Genomic DNA, 20,044 nt, shown 5'->3' on the forward strand with positions numbered 1-20,044 from the left:
GTACACTGCACAATAATGAGTTTATTGCTGAGAGTTCTATATTATACCTATAATTATTGTGTAATTGATGTGGAGCTCTGTGATACACTCATACATACTGCACATTACTGTGTTCTAGTGCTGTGGAGCTCTAAGATACACTTACAGAACAGCCGCATCACACTCTAGGGGGAGTCTCCCTCACCCTCTATAATAATACAAACAGTGAAAAAAATATATATGCCGTAGATTGGTTAAACAACTCTCAGGGCATATATTGAAGTGGAGCGCTCAAGTGGTATATGTGCCAAATAATATTTACTTACATACGTATGTATATGGCATATTATTCGTATGTAAAGAGAAAAAGGGGAAACAATTACATAATACTGTACTGTAAGGTTAATTCCAGATTAATTTGAAATAAATGGGTTCAACTCACATTGATTAGAGCCTATAATGGGACAGGCTCAAATCACACGCATTCCTGTGCCATCTGGTGGCACTTTACCCTTTTGTCACATAGAAGGTGATCTTCAAAGAAAGAAATATAGATACAGAGAACTCTCTGGTGAAGTATATTTGGACTAATATAAATATAGAAACATAAACCAAATGGTTACTCACCTTTTATAGAGCCCTTTTAGCCTGGCTCTAGGTGTAATCGCTTGGGTGTCTGTATAGGGGACACCACCCTCTTTGGTATAGAAGCAGTAGTGAAGGTAGCCAAAATGGACTAAAATAGTACTTTATTGCCAATATACAAAAAATTAGCTAAAATATGCTGAAAATACAAAAAAAGATATAAAATACAAAAAATACTGTCCACATGAGCTCCTTCTTCCAATACGCGTTTCTCCCAAACTTCTGGGCTTCCTCAGTCGGTCTATTCTCTTCACTGCTTCCTTCTGTCCATTAAATACCCTATTGCAACTCTCCATTGGTCCATTCAAATCTTAATTGTCCAATCCTGATGCTCTTACAGTCACTTGATCAATCAAAGCCAGACACCTGTGTAGGGGATGTGATCGGTAAGCGCCGATTTTAGTTCTATGCACTCGACGACCAAACACTGCTGTCTTTGTTTGCGACTAAAGATGGCCGCCGCCACGTGTTTGCACATACGAATGGCGGCCACCCAGCCGAACGCTTGGAATGTTCAGGTTATTGCGGTTGGCGGAGGTGTGAACAGAGGCTGCTGGGGTTAATAAGCGGCACACTCCACATATGGGTGGTCTGGCCGTTCGATGATTTGTATGGTTGTTGAACAAGTCATTCTTAATAGACGAGGTGGCTGCTATTTTACCGAATGGGCAGACGAATAGGGGAAAGAACTAGATGACTAGGAGCACAAAACATAGGATATAACAGGGGGGACAAGCTACGGACAGCCCATAGCAGGAATAAGGGTGACAGCCCAAGGTTTATTCCGCTACACAGAGCTCCCATGCACCATGTATAAATCACTTCTATACACAGCTCCCATACAGTATGTATAAATCACTCCTATACAGAGCTCCCACACAGCATGTATAACCTGTACTATACAGAGCTCCCATACAGTATGTATAAATCACTCCTATACAGAGCTCCCATACTGAATTTATACATCACTCCTGTACAGAGCTCCCATACAGTAGGTATAAATCACTCCTATACAGAGCTCCCATACTGAATTTATACATCACTCCTGTACAGAGCTCCCATAAAGCATGTATAACTCTCCTGTACAGAGCTCCCATAAAGCATGTATAACTCTCCTGTACAGATCCCGAAATAAATCTTCCTCTTAACCGCCTATAAAGTTCCATATACTGACACGTATTGTCACACAGCTCCCTCATAGGTGTATAAGTAAATAGTACGGATTTCAGGAATGTGCCCTGTAAGATAACATTCTATTAGCTAATTTTTATACATCCTCACAATTCCCTTTCACCTAGACATTTCATTGGAATATGAGTCAGTTTTATGTAAACACAAATAAAGATATGGTAAATCTTTATTTGTGTTTCTCTAATTACAAAATCATTATATGATTCAATACATTCACTTTGTTGCGTTTTACAGATCTCCAGTTTACTATTTAATGTTTGTGGCGAACAGAACCTCGCTACGGGCTCCTGCCTAAGGACTATGGGCCCTGCAATATACCTTGCCCAATGCACTTTAAAAGGCTCCGTTCATGTGACTTATGTACTTTTGTACTCCAGAAAGAGAGACCGACCATTAGCCCTGATTCCCTGGAACTGTTTTGGTCATAGGACCATGTGTATGGTCGGTCAAACGTATGACTTCCATGGAAATGCCGAACCCCTGAACCGATCTGAGTGATTTTTGGATATGCTGGTCCCCCAGATCGGGGCTATCAGGGAATGTGACTTTTGTGGGGTTTCCATGTGTTTTGGGGGTAGTTTTGTGATGTTGTTTAAATGTATGTTTTCTGTGCCTGGAGATAATTTAATAAAGTTCCTGACTCAATTATCTCTCAGGCACAGGAGAGGGATTACCCTGGTTTGTGCGGGAGTGTCCTGGACCTGAGAGCCAATGTAATTAAAGTGTGCACCTTGTCATAGTCCCCTCTCAGGTCCAACGGGGAATGCCTCTGGAATATGTTATGGAAAATCCCTTGCATGGGGATGTGCATATAAGGCCAGTTCTGGCTGCCATTAAACAGTTCCTCTTCACCCTCAACATAGAGCCTCCTCTCATGTGTGGAGGGGACAGCTATATTCACTCTGGGGATTGCTATATCACTATACTCCCTTGGATTATGATCACTTGCTCTTGTAAGAGCTATCCTGCTTTACTCTCTGGATTGGGAGAGGTCTACCCACTGGGAGCTGGATCCTGGTCTTGGGTCCAGGGTGGGTGGAGGACAACGAGACCCCAACCAAGCTGTAACGCTGGCTGTGGGGACTATGGTGGTTATGGTGTCTGGTGGAGTGCTTGGAAGTACTCGGTGAGCACTAGGAAGCATCAATTGGCAGAGGAACCCAGTTGGGGTGCAAGGCGGATCACCACAATGTTTTTAATTACATTTGAGTGTTTTAGATTAAAATAAACATTGAGAAATTATTATGCTTTCAGCTTCACAGAACAAAAATCCCTTCATCAATATTAAATATATAAACGGCATCATTACAAATCCAGCAATACTGACACACAGGGTTGTGACCGCAAATGGGTCCCTCAATGAAATGTTGCAAAAACAGAGATTGACTCCTCTGCTGCTGGCGGTGTAAATCCCCATCCAGTAACATCATTGGTTCATTATAAGCCAGTCCAGGGTGGCTAATGTGAATTCTCTGCAAAATTGGCATCTTACGCTAGTACGCACAGCATGCTGGCGCCAGACAGCCATTGGCAGCACCCCCCACCACCACCTAACTCTTGGTCTGTCCTCCCTGACATTTCTTCCCCTCCGGCAGGGGAAGTGAAGTCAGCGGAAGAAGATCGGAATGCTGGGAATACCTGTCCTCTGCCTTTTCTATGGGGGGTGGGGGTGGGAGGAGGATGCTGTGTTGGGGACTGGTATAGGAAGGGTTACACTGACCAAAAACAGTGTTTTCTTGGCTGGAGTAATCCTTTAATTAAATCCTGTAATCCATGTTTTAAGGTGGCGTAGTTAAGTGAACTCTTCATCCAACAATCATACGGGTATATGTGCAGGTTTGCCTTATAGTCTGTGCTGACAAAATCGCTACACAGCATGGTGTCTTTAACTGGATGGTGCGAATGCGCATATCACCCTCAAATGATGCAAAGTGCACCCCACTTCCTAACGTGCAGGTATCCCCTCAATGCCATACAGACAACACAGCGACAATGTCCCAGAAGGTAAAACAAAAAATACTAAATAACCTTTTATCTATAGATTTTCTAGCAATTCAGGCTATCAATGTATAGATGAAATACCACTTACTTATAGGGAAAATACCACAATACTTTGTAAAGTGAAACTTTTTAAATGAATTTTAAATTTAAGAATAAAATGTCAGAATGTTTTTAGAATGGCTATTCTAGTTTACAATTAAAATGCAATAATTTACCCTTTAGTGAATCATTTTGGATGTTACGTGGGCGATGAGAATTGCAATTTAATCTTAGATGGAGAAATTCATTATACAAAAGTGGTAAAAAGGGCGACAATTCCAACACCCTCCTCACCCTGCAAACAAGTTACTAAGAGAGTTACGGATTAAACCGAGAAATGATGAGCACTGACCAGGGAGTTTAACGTTTTACAGATAAATCCTTCAAAACAGATAACTTTTCACTTCTGAAGTGAAAAAAAAATGTGCATGTTCAACTGAGCAGGAAGATGTTGCTAGATGCATGCTGGGTAGTATTACATTCCATCTCTATAAACTCAATTCTTGAACGCGCCTGCATGTCACTTTGTATAGTGACCCCATTAATACTGTATTGTGTGTATTTCCGGCATGGTGGCTGATGGAATTTTGGGGTCTTTTACCCGTATTTAAGCTGGTTTTGGTTTAAAAAATGGACGATCCAAACCCCTAAAGCGGTTAACAAAGTGTCCCTAGTTCTTACTTTATAATTTCCCTTTAATTTGGCAATTTTACAAGCATCCTAAGTTGCACCCTCCCAGCTTTCAGATTTATGCTAATGCAGAAAGTGGACAGCAATGCTTCTCTATGAGAGGCACTGCTCGTATAGTAAGGCAATTGCCATGCATGCGCCCTGTGTCCTATTTCTTTTTATAATAAGTACGGTATTGGCTGAGAGACCTGGTACTGACGAATTGCCAGAGGCAGAGAAGAGCTGCAGTGAGGGACACTCTCGCTGCTGGATTAGGGGCAGGTAGCTACTTACTTTTTACTGGTACTAAGGGAAAAGGGGGGACAGTAGACTCATCGACCCTCCAGCATTACAAACAAGTGTTATTATTTATAATGCTGAAGTGTCCTTTTAAAGTTTATATAATTTGTTGTTTAAGAAATACTATGTACATAGTTACATAGCTGAAAAGAGACTTGCGTCCATCAAGTTCAGCCTTCCTCACATTTGTTTTTTTGCTGTTGATCCAAAAGAAGGCAAAATAAAAACAGTTTGAAGAACAATTTTGCAACAAGCTAGAAAAAAAATTCCTTCTTGACCCCAGTATGGCAGTCAGATTTATCCTTGGATCAAGCAGTTATTACCCTACATTGGAAGATTATATCCTTGAATATTCTGTTTTTGCAAGTATGCATCTAGTAGCTGTTTGAACATCTGTATGGACTCTGATAAAACCACTTCTTCAGGCAGAGAATTCCACATCCTGATTGTTCTTACAGTAAAAAAACCTTTCCTTTGCCTTAGGCGAAATCTTCTTTCTTCCAGTCTAAACGCATGGCCTCGTGTCCTATGTAAAGTCCGGTTTGTGAATAGATTTCCACACAATGGATTGTATTGGCCCCGAATATATTTGTATAATGTTATCATATCAATGTGAATAACAATGTATACTGTAATATTCACAAGAAATCGCTTGCTAAACATAAGAAATAGCATTAAAACACAGGCTTTTGCAGTAAAGACTGGAAAACACGAAAAATTTGTGCAGATTTATCATTATTTTTTCTGTTGTCCTTTTTCTGACTTGATTTACACCCATTTCCGTGAATATATGAACGACCTGGGACACAGTTTCTTGGAAGGCAATAAAAATGTCTAATTGTTTCAGAGTTGCAGACACACCAACCTTCCTTCCTAAATGGCACCTTTTATGCAACCACCAGACGCACATGCCGCACAACGATAAACAGGAAGCTGTGCTCAAGGGCTCACACTTCACACAACATTGTTCTAAAAGCTCTTAGTGACCTTCTGTGTGCTACAGAATCCTTGAATGTAATATAGAAATGCAATAGGCATTCGATCAGTAACTGCAGAGCATTGCGACAGGCCTGTCCTGATATTTACAGCATGGCAGAGAAGCCATTTCCCATGGTTTAGTAGTACTGTTGCTAATTTGAGCAGTGCCCTGTTTACATTGTTTCTGGTCACTTTAACCCCTTAAGGACACATGACATGTGTGACATGTCATGATTCCCTTTTATTCCAGAAGTTTGGTCCTTAAAGGGTTAACCTGATTTAATTTGATATGAGGCTGCATCTGGAAGTATTCTTCTGTAAGATTCCATTAGCCACAATTATGCTATTGTTGATTTCCAAGGGCTCCGGTCAGGAAGCGATGTTCGGGAGAAAGAGGATGGAGTGGACATCCCAGATAGGTTCTTGTTTATTTTTATGGAAAAGAGGGAGATCAGAGGATGCAGCAGCCATCCCTCCCCCATTCCAGCTCCTCTGTCCAATACAGTGAAGGGGCCAGGGACCCTCAGTGTAAACAGCAGCATCTTACTATTTCTGCATTTGGCCATTGGACTGATAAATGTTTTCCTGTTTTGCAATTTCTGCAACTGTTTCTGATGCTTTAAAGTGAATTTGTCAGGTTTCAACAATGTATTCGCAAATGAAGGAGCGTGGGCTTGTATCTATACATAATTAGAATTATTAGAAAAGAACGGTTAGATAAATACACTGAGCTGTAGTTGCTGTGATAATTCCTGTGCGAGCATGTCTCACAATTTGCAAAGGAATGTAGGAAATAAGGGACAGTCACTTCGTACAAATGTTGTTGTTTGGGAGTGAAGCCAGCTTTGGGGCGTTGCAGAGGCCTGCACCATACCTTGGGACGCTTTCCTAAACATGGGGATGGAGTTTACATTTGTGTAAGACCCAGGAGTGACGGTAGTGGTAGCGCTGGAGAGGGGCTATATAATTAATAACCTAGAAATCAATAAAGCATTTTACTTATATTTATGGTAAATTGCTTTCATTGTGAATATGTCATGACATGTTCACTGTTATACTAATTCGGTAGAAAGCAGTAAAAGCTCATTTGTGTAGCGATGTGAGAAGTAAACCTCATGAGAAAGAGTTACCAAGAATGGTTACTGATATGGGTGTTTCATAGCTTTACCAGAACAAATCTCAGCAACACAGTGCAGGCTAGCGTCTACTGGTACAAAATGGTCACTAAACAGGCAACTGATAAGCCTGTTAAAATAGCCCAAATGGAAATTTTCTCCAAGTGCAACTCCAGCAGGAACATTATGCCCTACATTTCACAAGAGTACGTAAATAAATCCCTGTGCATTTTTAGGATTTTAGCAGGTAGGGGGAGAGACATTTAATTAGTTAGCGTCTCAGAAAGGCACCTCCTGCTTAGTAGAAAGATGCATTGCTTGCCCTGGCCTGCCGGGGTTAATAATAAAGAGAGTCACATACTAATAATGTGCAAAAATAAATAAATCTCAATCTCACAGCCAGTATCATGGATTTCATGACTACACAAATATACTGATAATTAGCTTGTTGGGGGATCTCTAAACATACACCATAATGCATTCTTTTAACACCCTATTACTTGCGAGTAATAGTTCTGTGAACATGTTTCTTCACTCTCTGTTACACGAACAATTTTTTATGGATTTGATATGGATTTTGACAGTTGAAGATCATGTAACAGAATTTGATAATAAAATCATTGTTGCAACTTTTTGTTTTGCAAGCAGTTACTGTTACAATTACTTTTTCGTGTTGTTGTTCTCCCCCCCAAAACTTTATGTACCGGCGCACATTTTACCTTTACCACTGTTATATTTATATATAATGAGACCTTAACGTGCCGGAACACGCTACCACTGGTGGCAGGTCAGATCCCACAGTGCTTGCTGTCCTGTGCCATCATAGTTTGGAAATGTGTGCTCCATTTATCTGTAGATAAGGATATTAATAGGCCAGGCATTTACCGCAATCACTTTCGCGCATGGAAAAGAAAGGCATGCACTTGACTTTTTAGGATATCTCCTGACCAAGGGAGTCTAGAGCCTTTAAATGCTTATGGCTGGAGTATGTAACAAAGTCACGTAGGTTATGTGTCCACGGGGAACAGAATGTCCTTTGTGTGTTTGTGTATCTTGGTGGTTTTTAACTCTGACATTGTACAGTAAAATTATTACAATTACGTCCGATGGCTCTTGATCTCATCGCTCTCGGACCATTATAAAATAGTAAAGACTGCACTAAGGTTCGAGCTGTCTGGACTAATGTTTTCCTGGACATACATCATGTCTTCGCGCTGATGGGCCGTCCATGAAAGGTACCTTTGTGTAGTATGTAGAACTCACATACCACAGGTGATAAGAAGATGATTCACTGAGACAGATTATGTATGAAAGCCGGAAATTGGTTTTAGAAATTATTATATTTCTAAAATGTCTAGTGAATAAAACAGAACATCTAAAATGTATACATTTGTCCAACAGGCACACCTTGTTAAAGCGAGACTCCCCCATCATGCCTCCTTGCACAAGAACTGCTCCTCACATAATGTACAGACCTATGAACTGCCATCATATTACCTTTTAGTAGAAATTTTTGGCACAGATGCCTACCATGCCTACTTGGCGCCTACCCACACCGCCTCTAGGGCCTAGCATGTTTTATACCAAAATGCTAATGTCACACATATTGTTTAACGTTTGATTTCCTTTATTAGTATTATAGTATGCCTGTCTCACAAGCCTGTAATTCATAAGTTTACAAGTCCTTCTATAACTGCCATTCCTTACTTAAGCAGGGTAAACTACTATTAAGCATAGTTACAGCGTATTATAACGAAATGTCAATGTCATATATTTTGTTAGCATTTCTATGAGCCTGTTTTCTCCGCATAAAACGTATGCCCCCCTACTTAAGCATAGCCAAGCGGAACCCTATCAAGGTATAGATATTGAAGCAACAATACTCAACATCAAAGTTAACTCTAAGCTAATGCTTATCACTGTATAGTTTTTGAAGCGACGACGCTCAACATCAATGTTAACTCTAAATTAATGCTTATCAATGTATAGATACTGAGGCGACGATACTCGACATCAGTGTTGACTCTAAGCTGATGTTTATTAATGTATAGATACTGCAGCGACGACACTCGACGGCAACGATAGCCCTAAGCCGATGTTTATCAATGTATAGATATTGAAGCGACGATACTCGACACCAAGGTTAACTCTAAGCTACTGTTTATTAATGTATAGATATTGAAGCGACGACACTCAACATCAAGGTTTAGAATATGACCAAGCCTTATAACCGTATTAATCTATTGTGAAAACTGACCTTAAGCTGACTATAAATTTTAAAAATAGTGCCTGTTAAACACTGGTCCCGCATGTTTAGCGTGGAAAATGCCTGGGGATTGCTTTCGGGGCACCTCATGCCTGTTTGTAATACTTTCATGCACTACCAAAATAAAGAATTAAAAAAAAATAAAAATGTATACATTTGTGACTGTCATGAAAAACTGTCTAATTTTGAAACCAAACGGACTTTAGAAAAGTGTTACAGGTGCTTCCAATTAGGTGGAAATCATGGTAGATCTTGCAACCTGACATGAAAACCCTGTATATGTTCTCTGATTGCTCCCATCCAGGAGACGTTTGCTTAGGTCACACCTACACTCTCTAACATAAGTCTTTAAGACTTCAGTCCATCCTGTTTGGGATATCTCCAATTAACGTATCACTTACCTATTAAATATTATAATTATTACACCAGACCTCACCCTAGAAATCCCAGACTGTCTCCAGCTCTCTAGTTCTGGATTTGGAGAGCCCGGGTGAGTCTCACAACCAATAGGAATCTCTGGAAAGTGCCAGGGATTCTTCTATTATCGTGGGTTTAGAACTTTACTGGGACATGTTAGCTCTGTGATGCATCCCCCCCAAACTGCTAATGGCAAAGAGGGTCACTTTCATTTAAAAGGCATAGGGGAAGGTGACCAGAGACAGAGCTATTTCAATTTAGATGTAATTTAGAACAAGGTATTTTATATTTACAGATTGAGTTCTAAATACATTCACTGGTAGTTTTATTGCTGTGGAGCTCTGTTTTACACTCAGCTACACCAACAACATGGAGCTCCTAAATAAGAGAGACATTAGGATAGAAAAGAGCGACAGAGGGATTTGGGTCCAAAATAGGGACTGATCCCCTAAATAGGGACACTTGGTAATTATGGTGATGTAAATAACCAAGAAATACAGAGGGTGGGTAGCACTGAAGAGGTTATACTAGAAGCAGGCTAGCGGAGTATGGCAGAGCAACTAAATTTCATCTCATAATGGGAGTACTTATGGAAAATGCAAAAGCAGAGCTACATTTAAATCATTACTGTTTCGCACTGCGTATCTTTTATAAATGTCCCCTGGGGGTCACTCAAGCCCAGCTTTCCATTTTGTTTCTTGCTGGGCTGTAGCAGGAGATGCTTTACCAAGTCTCCAGTAGGGGTTGTGTCCTTGAAGTAGCATTGCTTGGCTGATAGTATATACACTGTGCGAGGTGATTGGCATTATAGTTCTAGTAAACACTCTGTGCGAGATGCTTGGCTTTATCATTCTGAAAAAACAGATATATCAGGAATTATATCCCCCCACATCACGTCAGGCTGTGCTACACAGAATATCATCCCCCACATCACATTAAGCTGCGTTACACGGTTTTACCTCCCCCCACATCACGTCAGGCTGTGCTACACAGAATATCATCCCCCACATCACATTAAGCTGCGTTACACGGTTTTATCTCCCCCCACATCACAGCAAGCTGTGCTACACAAAGTAACATCCCCCACAGCCTGCTGTGTTACACAGAGTAACATCCCCCACAGCCAGCTGTGTTACACAGAGTAACATCCCCCACAGCCAGCTGTGTTACACAGAGTAACATCCTCCACAGCAGGCTGTGTTACATTGAATGACATCCCCCACAGCAGGCTGTGTTACACAGAGTAACATCCCCCACAGCCAGCTGTGGTACACAGAGTAACATCCCCCACAGCCAGCTGTGTTACACAGAGTAACATCCCCCACAGCAGGCTGTGCTACACAAAGTAACATCCCCCACAGCCTGCTGTGTTACACAGAGTAACATCCCCCACAGCCAGCTGTGTTACACAGAGTAACATCCCCCACAGCCAGCTGTGTTACACAAAGTAACATCCCCCACAGCCTGCTGTGGTACACAGAGTAACATCCCCCACAGCCAGCTGTGTTACAGAGTAACATCCCCCACAGAAGGCTGTGTTACTGGTATTACAGTTACACAGAGTAACATCCCCCAAAGCAAGCTGTGTTACATTGAATGACATCCCCCACAGCAGGCTGTGTTACACAGAGTAACATCCCCCACAGCAGGCTGTGTTACACAGAGTAACATCCCCCACAGCAGGCTGTGTTACATTGAATGACATCCCCCACAGCAGGCTGTGTTACACAGAGTAACATCCCCCAAAGCAAGCTGTGTTACATTGAATGACATCCCCCAAAGCAAGCTGTGTTACATTGAATGACATCCCCCACAGCAAGCTGTGTTACACAGAGTAACATCCCCCACAGCAGGCTGTGTTACATTGAATAACATCCCCCACAGCAGGCTGTGTTACACAGAGTAACATCCCCCACAGCAGGCTTAGTGTACAACTCACACCAGATTGCACCATGAATCAATCCTGCTGCTTTCAGCCCTCCTTATAACATACAGTGAGATATTGCTTACTGCCAAGCAGTGAAAGACTTGTGACCTCGTAGTGAATGTGGGTCATGGTTTATTACACAAATGTTTCATCACGGAATTTGGAACCGGAGTAGACGTGTTAAAGCTGATCAAATTACATTGATTTCATCAGCTGTCCCGTGACCCATGGGTGTGAGCAGGAAATGTTTCACATCCTTGTCCGAGATTATTAAACTGCATTGGGTTAAAAAACGTAAAAGCCAATGTATTACCTCCAGGAATAAGAAAGAAATGATCCAAAATGAACGGGTATTATTTATAATAACTTTCATTTTAACTTGATAGATCCTTGGTAGCATACTAGACTTTGCTGCCATGGATTAGCCATGAGATATTGCAAATAAATAAACAATAAAGAACTCTCTGCTGTGTCCTAATATACAGACATCATTTCCACAGGGAAAATCCAGCTTCATCCCCTCTGTGCTGTATACCTTGCAAAATACTGGGGTTTCTTTAAATACCTTTTTCATTGGAATAACAAAAATTTGTATTGACGAGATTTCAGAATGCTTTTAGGATTTGATAAAAGGAGGAACTCCAAAAAGCTCATCACAACACATTTCTATTAGTACAATAAAATAAAAGGTATTAAAAGAAGCTGCGATGGCTCATTATTTTGCATCTACATTACTGGACTAATACGGCAACTCAAATATCATGACGTTATGATTGTGAAGATTGTGAATAACAGTAGACTGCGTTCTATAAACATTGTATAAGAGAATTCTATAGGCAGAAATTGCCATGCCTGCGAGATTACAAGCATCTGTGCGCAAAAAAAATAAACTTCCGCAGTAAAGAGAAACCATTGAAAACATCAATTTTGAAACAGTAACTTTTTAAATGCTTGATATATTTAAGCAATGTTGAGATATGGCTGCATTGATAATGTCTTGACATCACTGGTTAGAATGCTGAGAACGTCTAAGCGTATGGAATGGGGAGCCTGGTGTTAGGAAGCTTTGAGTACCAGCCATTCAGGACTGGGCGACTTAGGTTTAAGGGGGACTTGAAGTAACTGAGTACCAGCCTTCAAGATACTGCGGACTGTAACTCTCATGATTCTTAGACAAACGCTTGCAGAAACATTATGGAGTTGACATAATTATTTTGTAGCTTTAGATTTAAGTGTTTATTTTTAAAGGGGTAAATAGGAGCAGACAGAACTTATTTCCATGTAAATTGTGGTATTTATTTCTATACCAGTCAATGCATTACTCTATTACTAGAGACTGACTGTGTTATTTACTGAGATGTAAAATGTTGGGAATTCAAAGTGAATTTCAAATTTAAGGACAAAACAGCCAAACTACAAAAACTCTCCGAGTCGGGTATGATTCCAGTCCTTCTTCTGCGGCCTTAAATTTAAAATGAACTTAGAATTCACTTCGAACTCCTTGTAATTCTCACTTTAGTGAATAACTCTGTACAGAGAATTTTTTTTAATTTAAGGCCAGAGTAGCTAAACTGAAAGAATATCTAACTTAGAAAATGTCTACATTTTTGTTATTTTGACCTTACATTTGAAATTAACTTTCTGGTCCATGACCATGTCTTTGGTATGAAGTGAGTTAAAAAGCATCCAGCCCACAAGAGGAGCTACTGGGCAGCTCTGTATGACGAGAGGGCAGCATCTCACATAATGAATCACCAGCCCTGCCCCCATTCTGTGGCTCAGTCCTAGAACAGCGACATGCTGCCTGTCACATACACATTCAGCATCATCTCTTCCACTGAAATGTGTTACTTCCCCCAGGGCTTCCCCAGCCACTGTTACTGGCAGAGAGAGCTGGAGCTTATAGCCTGACTCATAGAAATACATGTATGTTTCTAGTTAATGTACTGCGCCACATGCCATGTTGGTGCTTTAAAAACACATGTATAAGAATAATACTGAGCTGGGACATACAGTACTGGGTGCTGACTGCTCTGGTTCTGTGTATGTAAACAGACGGGGTGGACAAGGTCATATATTAGGAAGTTATTAGCAGGGTCATCCATTTACCAGACACCACTGATGTCACGCAAGCAAAGTAATTTAAGGAAAATGAAACGTAAGCAGAGGACGAGATAGCGGCATGTGACGTGGGCTATTTTTAGAAGCAATACATGCGTAAAACTCTCCCTGCTCGTTCATACCATGATTAGCGCAAGATATAGAAACCCACACCTTTATTCCACCCCAAACACCAGCTCTGGGTTACCTATAAATAATGTATGCCGAGTGTATCCCATGTCATCTCTGTGTATCCCGTGTTATTTGTATGTGTCCTGTTATCTGTATGTATCATGTTTTTTCTGTGTTTATTCAATGTAGATAACAAAGATAGAATGCATCTTGTGTTATCTGTATGTATACCATGTTATCTGTACATATCGTGTTATCTGTATGTATCGGATATTTGCATGTACCCAATGCTATGGAAATGTTTCCAATGTTTTATGTGTGTATTTCCTGATATTTGTATGTACAGTTATCTGCACGTTTCCATGGTTATGTATGTATATTCCATGATATCGGTATGAACCACATATGTTATCTGCACGCTTCCAATGTTATATGTGTGTTAATGTTATGTGTGTGTGTGTGTATATATTTATATTATATATATTTGCATTTGTGTGTATTGCATGTTATTTGAATCTACTCAATGCTTTCTGAATGTAACCAATGTTATCTGTATGTATCCAATGTTATCTGTATGTATCCAATGTTATATGTATGCATCCAATGTTATCTGTATGTATCTAATTGTATCTGTGCATACACCGTGTTCTGTGTACATTCCATGTTATGTATCTATCAAATAATATATATCCCATTTCCAATATTATCATGCATATTGCATGGATTATGAACAGGATGGCAGCATAGAAATCAAGAGAAAAGAAGGGAGCCTAGAAAACTAGAAACTGGGTGCACATAGGCTGGGAAAGGAGGGGAAGAAAAATACCTGGGGGTAAGAAGGTGTGAATAATACCTGTGGGGAGGAGGGGGAGAATAATACCTGGGGGAAGGAGGGGTGAATAATACCTGGGGGAAGGAGGGGTGAATAATACCTGGGGGGAGGAGGGGGAGAAAAATACCTGAGGGGAAGGAGGGGTGAATTATACCCGGGGGAAAGAGGGAGAGAAAAATACCTGGGGGGAAGGAGGGGAAGAATATTACCTGGGGGAAGGAGAGGGAGAATAATACCTGGGGGAAGGAGGGGGAGAATAATACCTGGAGGGAGCAGGGGGAGAATAATGCCTGGGGGGAAGGAGGGGTGAATAATACCTGGGGGAAGGAGTGGGAGAAAAATACCTGGGGGGAAGGAGGGGTGAATAATACCTGGGGGAAGGAGGGGGAGAAAAATACCTGGGGGGAAGGAGGGGAAGAATAATACCTGGGGGAAGGAGGGGTGAATAATACCTGGGGGAAGGAGGGGTAGAAAAATACCTGGGGGGAAGGAGGGGTGAATAATACCTGGGGGAAGGAGGTGGAGAAAAATACCTGGGGGGAAGGAGGGGTGAATAATACCGGGGGGAAGAAGGAGGGGGGGGAATACCTGGTGGGAAGGAGGGGTGAATAATACCTGGGGGAAGGAGGGGTGAATAATACCTGGGGGAAGGAGGGGGAGAATAATACCTGGGGGGAAGGAGGGGGGGAATAATACATGGAGGGAGGAGGGGAGAATAATACCTGGGGGAAGGAGGGGGAGAATAATACCTGGGGGAAGGAGGAGGAGAATAATACCTGGAGTTAGGAGGGGAGAATAATACCTGGGGAAAGGAGAGGGAGAATAATACCTGGGAGTAGGAGGGGAAAATAATACTTGGGGAAAGGAGAGGGGAAATAATACCTGGGGGAAGGAGGGGGAGAATAATAACTGGGTGAAGGAGGGAGATAATGTCTGGGGGAATAAAGGGGGAGAATAGTACTAGGGGAAAGGAGGGGGAGAATAATACCTAAGGGCATTGCACCCAATGTAAAAATGTAGGGGGTATGGGGGAGCCTGGTATACTGTAAATTGAGGGGTGCACTCAGCAGAGGAATGTTCATACTCCTTCATTTGTTTGTTGTGGTTTCAGTTCTTGTGATAGAGATTTGCATACTTCTCTCTATCCTGGCAACGTCTGCTCTTTCTCCAAGCAACGTGCACACATTCTCCTGATAATTCATTGTAAAGGAGTCTGTAATTGTTGTTGTTATTTAGGGTAATTATTGTTGCTGTGAATGAAAATATCCATCACTTTAGGTCTTTTTTTCTTTTTTTTACATTGTATAAAAAAGTCTATCTAAATCCTGATTGCATGAGAGGGCGGGACGAGAGAGAGCTCACACCCTCCGTTTAGCCAATCAGGCCAGCCTGCCATGTCACACCTCCATCTATAAAGCATGCCCAGGACCCGGCACATTCACTTTGACAAAGAGAGACATTGAACAGACAGTGAGATCAGCTGTGACGTCAGAACAGTCCAAAGTGACATCGATTAAGGACTGGGGAAACAAAGTTTGGTTGCCGTTGGCTGTGACTGTCGTACTGAGAGCACCTTGGACTGACACAGGGGGAGGAAGAGTTTACATCTGAACCCATCCATAAAAAACACTTCTTTTATTGGACTAAAAGAAGACAAGGGGTCATGGAGTCGGGAGGCAAGGTAAGAACGTGACATTAGGAACTCCTGGTTTAACCCAGAAACCTTCATTAGGTCAAATGCAGGGAGACTGTAATAATCATGGGACAGTCTGATCAAGGGACCCCCCCCATGCCCTGCAAGTACTGGATGTTCTTGTGAGAAGCCTCTTACAATACATTCTGACAGGGACTGTAAGGAGTTAATTCACTCAGCATATGCTGCTGGGAGATACAGCAATTGGTCCACAGGTAGCTAAACATAAAATGTATGTGTGACTCTGTGTGTGTATATTTGTGTGCTTTTATATCTTTGTGTATGTGTGTACAATAGTGTTTTTGTATATGTGTGTCAGTGTGCTTGTGTGTATGTGTGAGTCTGTATACAACGGATTGTGTTTGCTTGTGTGTATGTGTTTATTCAAGTCCCAGCAGTTGATGCGTGAGTCTTTGTGTATGTGCGAGGAGAGTGTAGTTGGGCAGAGCTCCACTTTTTTATTAGTTTTCCTGTCCAGACACTTTGTGGAAGTTTACTGTAGCCCACCTTCTTAATCCCGACCCCCACACTCACTCCCACCCATGGAGGCAGGGGGCTGTGCCAGGAATCTCTTAATCACACAATAGCTGGGGGGGGGGGGGGGACACAGACAGAGCCTGGGGACAAAGCGCAGGGTGTGTGTGTGTGTGTGTTTTTTTTTTAGGTGGGGGGGATTTCTCTACACATATGAAAATTAATATTACGAGATCCACACTCAGTTTGTTCCAGATCTGTCAGACTGGCTCTGGTTACCTGGAATATGTGGCAATAGCGGGTGTGTTCTGTTTTGTAATTTCTTTGCATGGGTCCAACATCGTTAGCAGTACAGACTCTGCCTGAGGGAGCATCTCAAATGACAGAACATCTGATTGTCCTTGGAAAGTTCTTGTAAAAGATGTTTATAATGATCCAAGAACGCGTATCTCGGTGTCTTCTCAGAACTGTGTTTTGACGCAGAATGAAAGTAGTGGGGGACACAAATCCCCCACCTTGTATCTATGGACTATGATGGGGGACAGAAGTTGTGGAATAGTTTATATTCTGTTTTGAACTGAAATAACCCCTGGAATTAAGCATTGTATTGCCTGACCAATTAACAGGCGGTAGGAGATTAATCTAGTTAAAACAGTTGATATATATATATACGCCTTTGGCATTTGGAGGTTCGTATGATATTGGTCTTAGTTAGAGCTTTGTTTTTCTTTGTTTTACACTCAGCCTTTGAAACCTATTGGGGTTTATATGTATATATAAAGTGCTATTTTGCAGCAAAATACTGTAAGTGGAACAACCATCAAGCGCACTATTGATTTCCATGGCGATTGTTCCATTTTTAGAACTCTGCCCCAGAGTTATAACTCCCAATATTCCAAATCTACCCAGCGTGAAACCAAAAAGGAAAGAGTTAAGGAAGTTCTTCTCTCTATGGCATGACATGTGCTGATGGCAAAATACCCAAACAGTTTGATTTGTTCCGACATGTCCTGCACAATGTTTGGAATCGCACATAGATGGGTGTAAAAATGCACGTTACACAATCTGTATAAAACACACATGTAGATGGGAAAAGTGCAAACTGTGAGGCAGGATCAGGGCAACGTATCAATTATTAAAATGGCACAGGCCTTTTTAGGTGATTTCACCTGTTTCTAACAAAAAATGAAATCTGCTAAAAAAAAAATTGTAAAAGGCTATTCAATAATTCAAACTTTTATGCCGTCGGGCTTTCAATTCATGGCTGGTTCTGTTGGAACATAGAGTAGGGAGGTGGTTAGTTTGCGCATGTTATTTTACTTGGTGTGCACACAGCTGATACTGTCACAGATAAATGATTTGGAATCTCCCATAATGTAGAGAACTTGTAACTTCGGTGGGTATCTGCAATGATAGCTACAGTTATTTGCTGTTTCTGTTATAGACTGATCTGGCTGCAGTGATGGTGAATTTATCCTGAAGACGCATGTGGTATAAGCAATGCCAGGCTACCTCTGTTACTAACTAATCTGGGTGCAGTGAGCACCAGACAGGTACGGGTGCAATGCCAGGCTATCTCTGTTACAAACTAATCTGGGTGTAGTGAACCCCAGACTGGTACGGGTGCAATGCCAGGCTATCTCTGTTACAAACTAATCTGGGTGTAGTGAACCCCAGACTGGTATGGGTGCAATGCCAGGCTATCTCTGTTACAAACTAATCTGGGTGCAGTGAACCCCAGACTGGTATGGGTGCAATGCCAGGCTATCTCTGTTACAAACTAATCTGGGTGCAGTGAGCCCCAGACTGGTATCTCTGTTACAAACTAATCTGGGTGCAGTGAACCCCAGACTGGTATGGGTGCAATGCCAGGCTATCTCTGTTACAAACTAATCTGGGTGCAGTGAGCCCCAGACTGGTATAGGTGCAATGCCAGGCTACCTCTGTTAGAAAACTAATCTGGGTGCAGTCAGCCCCAGACTGGTACGGTGCAATGCTTGGCTACCTCTGTTACAAACTAATCTGGGTACGGTGAGCCCCAGACTGGTACAGTGCAATGCCAGGCTACCTCTATTACAAACTAATCTGGGTACAGTGAGCCCCAGACTGGTACGGTGCAATGCCAGGCTACCTCTGTTACAACTAATCTGTGTGCAGTGAGCCCCAGACTGGTACGTGTGCAATGTAGGTGGATCCGATTGGGGAGGATGTTTAAAATTTCAGGCTAATGATGTTCATTGCCCTGTCTCTTTGTACAATTTTTACCTAGATGCAGTGAAGTTGCCTTTTCCAAATGACAGCATTTAGGAAGCCACCCACTTACTTCCCTGTTACATACAGGCTCTGGAGGTGCATGATATCTATGCAAATATTACTATTTTGTGTATTTAAATTCCTCTCTCCTACTTCCCTTATCCGGAGGCTTAAGCCCTGTACCTATGATATGACACACTCATAAAGCATATAAAATTAGTCAACATTTAAAAATAAATGAATGAAAGTAGCAATGTACTATCACAGCAGCGGAAAGTGATAATGATGCAGTGCAGGTTATGAAGTCAGATCCTAGTAAAATAAATGCCTTGTTTATTTTACTAGGAAAAAGAGTCATTCAAAATGCACGTTAAATATTACATTTTTACATTTTTAATTAGGGAATTAAATCAGTCAGGAGAAGAATGGAACAATTACTACTCAATGCCAGGGACAGGCGCCCTTAAAGAGATCTGTTAAAATGAACACAATACTAAGGACATTGAAAGGACAGAGGGGGGTTTGCACTGAAACAAAAGGTCACATTATAATGTGAGCCACTGAAAGACCTGTCTCTAAAAAGATATGGGAGCAGCTGTGGCTAAAGAGAGACAGAGGTCACAGGCCATAGGTCAACATGTCAGCATCTAAAGCGTTTTAAAGGACTGGGTTAGTACAACCAAATAAATGGCAGAAATGGCAGAATATAACAGGAGGATGCTGTCAGGCAGTATATATCGGGACATTGCTGTCTGTGTAGAGCTGGAGTTTCCTGAAAAATAGTAAATAGCAGGAGGCTGCTGTAAGATAGAATAGAGCAGGAGGCTCCTATTAGACAACATGGCAGGATAACCGGCTCAGACTCACACCGTAAATAATGGGATAACTATCATGGAAAAGGGAGTGGGTACAGGGAATCACCTTTCAGCAGAAGTGGTAGGGTATGCATCAATAGTACAATATATGCAAGCACAGGATATCCATTGGGCTAAACTTTGAAAAAACGATCTGTTACGTATTTAAATGCATGTGT

At 41.6% G+C, this 20,044-nt stretch overlaps 2 protein-coding genes across 3 annotated transcripts in view; one reads left to right on the forward strand and one right to left on the reverse strand.

Annotated features, from left to right (window-relative positions):
• PHC2 (polyhomeotic homolog 2) overlaps positions 1–20,044 on the reverse strand; it is a 200,343-nt gene that overhangs the window by 174,897 nt on the left and 5,402 nt on the right. The gene's annotated exons all lie outside the window — the stretch shown is intronic.
• Positions 1–20,044, forward strand: part of SLC2A1 (solute carrier family 2 member 1) — a 142,342-nt gene that overhangs the window by 104,257 nt on the left and 18,041 nt on the right. The window contains exon 1 of one of the 2 annotated variants that reach the window (XM_063436127.1): positions 16,025–16,272. The exons of the other annotated variant lie outside the window; for it this stretch is intronic. Coding sequence (XP_063292197.1) covers positions 16,255–16,272 — 18 coding nt within the window. The 5' untranslated portion in view covers positions 16,025–16,254. Of the gene's footprint in view, positions 1–16,024; positions 16,273–20,044 lie in introns of those variants that run through there. 2 annotated transcript variants of the gene reach the window in all.

The sequence above is a fragment of the Pelobates fuscus genome, chromosome 11 (assembly GCF_036172605.1).
Source record: "Pelobates fuscus isolate aPelFus1 chromosome 11, aPelFus1.pri, whole genome shotgun sequence".
In the NCBI taxonomy this organism is placed as follows: domain Eukaryota; kingdom Metazoa; phylum Chordata; class Amphibia; order Anura; family Pelobatidae; genus Pelobates; species Pelobates fuscus.